The sequence below is a fragment of the Lytechinus pictus genome, chromosome 9 (genome assembly GCF_037042905.1).
Source record: "Lytechinus pictus isolate F3 Inbred chromosome 9, Lp3.0, whole genome shotgun sequence".
Taxonomy (NCBI): Eukaryota; Metazoa; Echinodermata; class Echinoidea; order Temnopleuroida; family Toxopneustidae; genus Lytechinus; species Lytechinus pictus.
Genome location: NC_087253.1, coordinates 26,161,842 through 26,171,514, shown reverse-complemented (window position 1 = coordinate 26,171,514; position 9,673 = coordinate 26,161,842). Strand labels below are relative to the sequence as shown.

General features: G+C 36.6%; 1 protein-coding gene across 1 annotated transcript; it reads right to left on the bottom strand.

The window, feature by feature from the left end:
- Positions 1–211: 211 nt before the first annotated feature.
- LOC135155455 (tripartite motif-containing protein 2-like) lies at positions 212–2,116 on the bottom strand. The gene is made up of 2 exons (XM_064104429.1): positions 1,015–2,116; positions 212–936 (listed from the first exon to the last, which is right to left on the bottom strand). Exons 1-2 carry the CDS (start codon positions 2,114–2,116, stop codon positions 212–214), a joined length of 1,827 nt encoding a protein of 608 aa, XP_063960499.1.
- Between the last annotated feature and the right edge of the window lie 7,557 nt (positions 2,117–9,673).

Below are 9,673 nucleotides of genomic sequence, written 5' to 3'. Positions count from 1 at the left end.
TAAAGATGATTTTAGATAAATGCAAAGATGAAAATAAAAAGGTGTAAGCAGCGAAGTGCTTTTTATGGGTGAGAAACGAGAAAGAAATGATCCAACAATTGTTTCATGTATTTCTACATTATAGCAGCTTACTTTAGCAGAAAATGGCAACTCAGTGGGTATCACCCTCCCCCCATCTTCTGCGATAATAATTATGATATCATGTCATCAATTATTTTAAGCGGAATATATAGAGTCTATCAAGAGCGCAGAAAGCGATCTCTCCTGATCGGTACTGCTGGAGGTAACACCATATCCAAGTCTTCTCAATCTTGTAATCATTAACAAGGTTTCGAATGTGCCTTAGTTCATTTGTATACTCGTCAATGCTCACCAAACATTCACCCTCCTCCACCTTGGCTATCAGGATTGTATTCCATTGAGATACAGCAGCGTAAAGGTCCCTACTAGGTTTCTTTAATTCATGTTGTACAGCACCCTGTTTGTCTATTAATCTGATAGCATCAACTGATGAAGTGATCAGAGAACCATGGTAACTAGTGATTTGCCGAGGTTCATATCCGTCGCATGGTATCTCCCTGACTGCTTGCCCACCTGCTGTTGGAAATACCTGGATCTTCATGGCTTTCCTGTAGCTCACATAGATCAGATCATCACCATCAACAGTGAGATCAGAATTCCCACATTCATCTCGACTTAGAGTCTTAAACATTACATTCAATTGTGTGTACTCTGGTGTGTACAGTGTGATGTTGTTTGAATTATCCATCACAACACATCGACCATCAGAAAGGAACCCTACCCCACGAAATTTAGCATCCTTAAGAACTGTCTGCTGAAGCTGACCATCAGGAGAGAAGATTGAGATGCCACCTGGGTTACATCCTACTGCCATCCTACCGTCTGGTGTACTAAACATGGCATTCATGATATCTTGAGCTGGCATGGCAACGTTCTTTACATTATCAATATTATAAGTAGGCGAAGAAACGTCCTTTTCATCCAAGGTTTTATTAGTGGGTAAGGCGACGTTTCTTTTAAGTACATTAACAATCTTTCCAAGGCTTAGATTATCAACTCCAACATTTCTCTTGAACCTGACACTTTTCCCCTTTATGCCCGATTTCTTCGGCTGCTCGTAGTCAGGATCCTTTTGATCAAAGACCTCTCGTAACGATTCACACAGAGTGTCGTGTGCAGCCAAAGTATCCATGTCTAATGGAATCTTTGTTTTCTTAGTTACCATTTCAGCCATGGTCGTCAACTGATTGATGTACTTGTTAGCCGTGGTCTTCATGCTTTCCAGTTCTTTCTCTACTCCTTCGGTCGTTTCCTTGACTTCTCTTAGTAGGCTTTCTCTCTTCTCAGACAACTGCCGGACCGCATCATCATATGCTTTGTTGATGTCACTTGTGCACTGTTTCTTGGCATTGTCAACACTCTTGGTCTGTTCATCTATGAAATCAATGTACTTCTGAAAGCATGATTGTTTCTTGTCCACCTTTGATTTAAGTTCTTCGATACCCTTCATGTGTTTGTCCTCGTAAGCTGCTCCCTCGATGACCTTGTGTCCTTCGTCTTTATGTTCCATAACAACACACCTGAAGCATGTGAATCTCCTGCAGCTGGAACAGAAGCAACCCTCATCTTCTTTTGGATGTTTCCTGCATTTCCGGTATTTACGGACTGAAACCTTTCCTGATAAGATCTCACTCATGGCAATGACTTCATGATCGATAAAGCCTTCCCATTGAGAGTGCGTATTAAAACAAGAGGTGCAGAGATAATTGCCACAGTCTTGGCAGTAGACAACGGCATCGGGTTTCTCATCGGATTTACAATTTGTGCAAATCTGAGGATGGCCTTTCATATCCTCTATCAGACTCTTCAAAGCAAGATTTACCTGTAGTTTGCCGACATCTTTCTTTGGGACCTGGGTCACAGCTCTGCAGACAGGGCATCGGATCTGGCAGTTACCGTGACACTCTAAGAGGTTGTCCAGGCAAGTCTTGCAGAAAGTGTGAGAACAAGACAGGATCTTGGGATCGGTGAATGTAGAAAGACACACTGGACACTCTGTACTCTGGGAGATGACAGTCTTTAATGCATCAGCCATGGCTGGGTTTATAGAAGACTGAAAAAGAATTATTACAAAACAAGATAAAGAATAATAAACATGCAAGGACCATAGAATCTGCCATTTGACTTACATCACTGAGTAATAAAAGGATCACGTTGGGTTTTGGAATAGGGAAAGGAAGGGGAGGAGGAAGGGGATATTGGGAATGATAAAATGAGGGGGGAGAGGAGAAAGGAGAATGGGAAGAGGAGCTTGGTACGATGAGAATAAATTGGGAAGGTGAAAGGAACGAAGTAAAAAGAAAAGAAGATTATTAGGAATTATATTGCTTTAAAAAGAGTATCATTTTTATAAGTTTATTTCCAATTAGTCTAATGCCATTTCGTCCAATTACCAAACTCCTTTACTATCATTTGGTCTAACATAAGCTAATCCACTATCCGCATGGTCTAATTGCAATTTTTTTCACTCACCAGTTTATATAATAACCAGTTGGGCTGATAGCAACTAAGTCCAAAATCTGGTCTAACTAGATGTCAGGAAATAAATTTAATTATAGATGTGTTTCAGTTAGAGCTCAAACATGTGTTTAAAATATTTTCCTTGTTAGGGGAGGCTTAAAGACAAGCATGCACATATGTTTTGAATATTTTATAGGCAAGCTTTGGAAATGTTTGATACCACCCCCCCCCCCCTAGAGTACAAGTGTACCAGGTTTATGTCATACTTTATACAGGTGTTCGAAATATTTCTTATTAGAAGCATTTTCATACAGGTGTCGTAAATAACCAAAAGTGATCTAGCATTGATGAGTGTAGATGTATAGATACACATGAAGTGTCTTTTATAAATAAGAATGTGTTGCTTTGTACACTCTTTGGATTACTTTATATAAATTTCACAGTTAGTCCTAGTAACGGTAGAGCATATTAGGAGGTTAATTTCAGTAATTCAAGGAGAACCACCTAAGCTAGAATAGACCACAGATGTTCGTATAGGCAGTCTAAGTTAAAACTGAGGGACTACGTCGGTGACGAGATAACGACCCCAGCTGCCACCGGTTCTCCACCGACATGATTCGTCAAAACTCATGTAATAATTGGGGGCTCGATCTCGTCCACTAATTCGTTGAAGCCACATCTCTGATCTGGGGGTTACTCATCAAGGGGCAACACAGTCTGCGGAGGCCGAGGCCGAGTGGAAGAGACATCGCAAGCTGCGGAGGCCAGGAACTGGACCGACCACCAGGGCCAAGTGGGGCATGTCAGGCCAGATGAGATGATGGGGGCTCACATCATCTATTATCATTAAGTTAAGTTATGTTTTGTTATCCATATCCATGTATATTTTCATGTAAATCCTTGTAAAAGAAATCAAAGGAGACCACAGAACGATTTAAGAGCTTTGATTAAATCGTTTACTAGCTGTAATCCTCGGTTTTACGTATTCCGTATTTGGCGTTAAGCAGCAGTAGGTAAATAATTTTAAAAAAGTAACTTCCCACGTGACACTGGACTTAGTGTTAATTGGACAAAATAAATAAAAATGAAATGGATATTTATTTAGACCAACTGGTTATGAGACGAAATGGTAATAGATGAACTGGTGATTAGACAAAGTGATGATTGGACCAAATGGTTTTTAGACGATTTTTTTTTCTTAAGCTTTTATTGGGTTTTCATAATTTTGTATAACAAATCACATATAATTGATACGAGTAATTTGAAATATAACAGAATAAATAAATAACAAAAGAAAAACAGGCAGCATACACATTATTAGTTTACATTAGAAAAAGTACAGCTTTTCAACAGATCTTGTATAAAAAAATAACCTGACCTTAAAATCTAATTCTTCTAAAATATTTTTCACCTATATATAACGTTCTACCCCCATACTTCAAGTCACTTTGAAAAAAGAGATGTCAAATGGCTCAACTTGCCCCATCTGTGGGGTAAGGTGAGCCACCTTCTGGGGTAAGTTGAGCCACAAAAAACTATGTACAAAATGTATTGGGGCAGAACCAGCATGTCAATTTTGTGTTATTTTAAGTCTTTTTAACTCGCAAATTCACGATAAATACCAACATCCTCTAAAAGGAAGAGAACAGTCATGTAAATTTGCTCCTTTCTGCCTCCATATCGATGGCTTTTTAAGGTTTTTTTTTAATACACATTACCATAAGAACTACCATGGCTCAACTTGCCCCATGTTCGTTTGCTCAACTTACCCCAGTCCTAACTTAATGCGATAATTTCGCATCCACATAATGTGTGGATGTCTTATGCTTCAATCATGTAAAAAACTACGACAAAAATGAAGATTCATACTTGTACTAACAATGTTGTTCTTATGTCTTTATTATATTTAAAGACGTGTGCGTGTAAAAAGCACTTTAATATCTATTTCACACCCATTTTTTTACTTTTTTGGCTGGAAGTTGTATTTTCCCTGTAAAAAAGTACTTTTTGTTTCAAAGTTGAAAACAATGTGGTGGGGTTAGGGGTGATGCAATGGATCATCGTTACATGACACCACTACAATGTCCGACTTATGCATTATTGGCCTGGGGTGGTGGCTCAACTTGCCCCGATGGTCAAATTACCCCGCCTTCCCCTATATGCTACCAAATAATGTTCCAAGGAGTCTTCAATATCATCATCAAACCTTTTTTTTTTCAATTAATGCCAGGTTTGATCACCCCTAAATCGGCGTCAAATTATGTATAATTTAAGGGGTTTGATCCTGTCCAACGAACAAAAAAAAATGTGCACTGCAGATGGCTATCGGATGCCATCGGATGGTTATCGGATGATTCCATCGGATAGTTATCGGATGGCATCGTCCGTGCTTCAACGGAAAGTTCAATGCAGGAAGGGTCCGTACATGGGCCGTTATAGCACCCTTTAAAGGTTACAGAGGAAGAGCCCCCACTGCATGGGGTCTTGGACAGAGCCCCCGGTAGCTGTGGAGATTTATAAAGTTTATGATAGACTTTCATACGACATTATGCTATATACCATCAATCTTTCTTCTCGCTCGTTATCGTCAATCCTCGGCAGCCTGGTAGTTTTATCTTGTCCCTTTTCTTTATTTTCCAATTTAGATTTTAGCTCGTTGCATTCTACCTTCATTTCCCACATTTGTTTACATTTTTGTCATCTTTAATTTATTTCCCTTTTAATGTTTTTTCGTAGTTTTCTTTTCCCTTTTCTTTTCCTTTTCCCTTTTTCCTCTTTTTCATTTCCTTGCCCTTTCCCTTCCTTTCTCCCCCTTTTTTTAATTTTCCCAGTTAACTCTGCCGGAAGCTATCGAGAAGACGATTGCTGATAGTCTGATCATACAGAGAGATACTACAATTTTCTCACCCGTAATTCTTGCCTTTGATATTAAAGAAACAATAAGTTATATTGAATATAATCCTGTATAGACTGGTCATAATCAGTCAGAGTGTGATTTCAAATTCAACACGTTTATCAAACATGTCAAACATGTTCATATAATGACATTTCAATGTATAAAACAGATATATAAAATATATTGAAAATGTATGTGCAGTTAAAATCAACTTACTTTGATCTCCTCACATCCGTTTTAAACGATCATTTTGATCAAAATAATATTTTGCGGGTTTGTAGTCTAGCTCTAGCCGATATATGTTGCATCGTCAGGTCTTAATGATTGGTGTACGTGCATCGCGTGGGTATTTACAGTTGTTAACGAGTTGGAGTTCAATATCAGACTATTTTTAATGATTCGAAATTCAAAACAACCTTTGATATGTATTTACAAATAACTTTGTATTCGCATATACTCCCATCCATCGGAACGATGATTTAGTAATAATCTTTGACCTGACTGCTAAAGAGCATGAATTATTGTAAATTAGCCACCAGAGGACGAAGTTAACTGGTAATTCCAATTAAGGCGCCGATTGATAAAATGAATACACCTCAGCCCCCCCCCGGATATTGAGAATTGATCAAAAGAATGAAATATATAGATAAATAGATTAATTAATTGAGGAATAACGATATTGAAGAAAATGATAATGATGAATAGAATAATAAAAATGATAATGATCATAATGAAAATAATACAAATGAGAAGAATAAAAATACACAGAAAACGATAATGATAATAATAACAATAATAACATTAATTATATTGAAAATAGTACTTGTTCAACATTGGATAATATGGATAACAATGATTAATGATAAAGAAAGAAAGTGAAAATTGTAATGGTTGGACTTTGGATAATAGATGATTAATTTTCTTAATATTTTGTCCATTTCGTGTTAATCTAAATCTAAATTCAGGATGGTTACAACTTACAGGCCCTGAATTTTCATTGTAGCAACATAAAAGGACCGATTATCATTAATGTATGGCAATAATATGATTGACCATTGTAATAATTATCACTATTCAGATGAAGGTTCTTTTTTAATGACTTCAGATTCGTTCTTTCTCCTTTCCTCTTGTTTACCTTTTCTCTTGACTTTGTTCTTTTTCTCCTTACTGTTCCTCCCCACCAACAAGCCTCTTTTTTGTTTGTTTTTCACACCTTTCTCTATCAATTACCTATTCTTATGACTCATTTATCGTTTTTTTCTTTCTCTTTTTTATCTTTCCTTTTCCTCTTCATTCTTCTTTTTCTTCTTTTACTTCTTCTTTCTCTTCTTTCCTTCCCCCATTCTTTATTCTGCTTATCATGCTTATCCTGATATCCCCACCCCCTCTTTCTTTTAGTATTGTCACCTCAATAATACATGATGCAAACAAGAAAAGGAAATATAAAATATATATACTCGTGTATATTTATGTGTGTGTGGGTGTGGGAAGGGTGGGGTGAGTGAGATAGTGTGTGAGTGTGGATGGGTGCATGTGAGGGTGTGTGGGAGCGCATACATTCGTAATTCCGAAGCTTCGTTATTCCGAAGGGTTCGTTATTCCTAAGATTTGTATATACGAAGCTTCGTAATTTCGAAGGTTCGTTAGTCCGAAAACGAAGTGAGGTTCGTAATTCCGAAGGTTTGTTAATCCGGAAACGAAATAAGGTTCGTTGTTCCGAAGGTTCGTTAGTCCGAAAACGAAAAGATTAACGATCCTTATTTCGTTTTCGGACTAACGAACCTTTGGAACAACGAACCTTATTTCGTTTCCGGATTAACAAACCTTCGGAACAACGAACCTTATTTCGTTTTCGGATTAACGAACATCGAGGTATAGGCAATTTGCGTGTTTCGGAATTACGAACCTTTGGAATTACGAACCTTCGGAATTACGACCTGTGGGGTGTGTCTATCTATGCATAAAATGAATCACACGAAGCTATGAATGCAATCACAGACAAGTCAATACTATACTGTCATACCGATATTTTTTTTTCTCAAAACACTACATGGATTAACACAGTAGGCTAAATACGACGAATTTATCTTGTCCTCATCGGACGTATTCATTTCATTAAAGATATCAGTAAAAAAAAATCAGTAGTATAGTAATAATAGCAAAAAGCATCAAATATAAATCGTCAGTATTTACCATACAGAAGCTTTTGATTTATGATATTCTGTTACTTTGATATTGTTACTCTTTTCCAGATCTTGAAATTTCATATCCTTTATTCAGTTTCTACTAAGAACGTGTGCAATATAATGTCTAGTTTCGTGCATCTTGATATAAGCTATACAACGTAAAATAAATTTGTACTTACAAAAATGACATGGTCAAAAATATCATACAAACAGGTATGGATTGATCAAATTGACGATCAAATTTCTTTAAAAGGATATAATTAATTTATCTTTTAATGAACTGATTATACGTGTAAACTCGACATTGTATTGTAGAGCTAGTGTGTGAACTGGTTTCTTAAACAGTTAAATGTTATTATTTATACATTTGTACATCACTATTCTCGATCATATTTGTATGAAGAGCAAATTCATATTCAGGAGATTCGTATATCATTATTCCTTATTATATTTGTATGGAGATCAAAATCACATTCAGAAGATTTGTATATCATAAGTCTTAATTATATTTGTATGAAGATCAAAATCACATTCAGAAGACCCATATTTCATTATTATTTATCATATTTGTACAAAGATAAAAAACAACATTGTTGAAATTTGTACATCATTATCATAGTCTGATGATAAAGGACATGATTGATTTATCTTTTAATGAACCGATTCTACGTGTTAACTCGACATCGTATTGTAAAGATATAGTGTCAACTCGGTTATTGCAGAGTTAAATGTTATTATTTACACCTTTGTACGTCATTGTTCTTGATCATATTCGTGTAAAGATCCAAATCACATTCAGGAGATCTGTATATATCATTATTCTTCATCATATTTGTGCAGAGATAAACGATTCAATTCATAATGGTCATATCTTTCTGCTCAATGGGAAAAACAATTAATGACATTTTTTCTTCCATCTGGATATTTGTGTTTTATTGCATGACTCTTAATGAAATACAATTTCTGCGAAAATGATTTTACCTGTTGTTATATATAAGAAGAATTGTAAGAGCAAATACATTCAATTTAGTGATCTTCTAAAGAACATTCCAGAATGTCTTTCTAAAAGCTTTTGTTATACAGGCCTCTGCCTATTTAAAGGCCAAGGATTTTTGAATAGATTGCTTTACAATAGACTTGTATTGGAAGTGGAAATTAATAATAGGCTTGGCTATTTTGTTGACATGTTAATTTCATTGAGGTCATTCAAGAGTATTCTGGACTTTGACTGCTCCTGAAAGGAGAATATTTTTTTAAAGACAATGCTAGAACCTTCCATAATAGTGAATACTAGAAGTCTCTAGAATAAAGAATAATTTGTATATAAACTGGCAGTTTCTTTAAAGACATCATCATATCAGATCACTTCATCATACAGATCCACGGGGGCCACTTACATTGACGAGTGGATACCATGCGCGACCAAAAAAACACGTAAAAGGGATGTCCTTTTCACGATAGGGCACGTTACGTAAGTAACGTGATAAGGGTGTCAAAAACACAAAAATAATGAAAAAAGGGTATCTATTTCGCTAGGAAAATTACGTGTTTAGGGTCGAATTTGCGGGAATGATAAAACAAAATTAAAATGTTTTATAAAGGATGTCCATTTTGCCCCAATACTTCGTGTTTAGAGTCCGATTTGCGCGAGGTGTAGAAGGTGGGGTCGTACTAAACCAAATAAGGTAAAGCCGACGACCGAAGGACCCGTAACAATAAAACATTCCTGTGGCTTGTTTAGGGATTCATTTCAGGGAATATTTGCCAAGAGTATCGTTTTGTTTCCAATACTTGTTAAACGCCAATACTTGTTAAGGGGTGCATTTTCAGAATATGGAAATTACGTGCCTTTAGGGTGCTTTTCGAGACCCCATGGTCGCGCATGGTATCCACTCGTGAATGGAAGTGCCCCCCCCCCCCCCGGGTACAGATCACATCATCATATCAGATCAGAGCTAAGAGTTTCACGCCAGACTTTATGTCAGAGCAGACTTAATTTCCACCTGGAATATTTATCTTCTTTGGAATTATTTGCACACCATCAATGAAC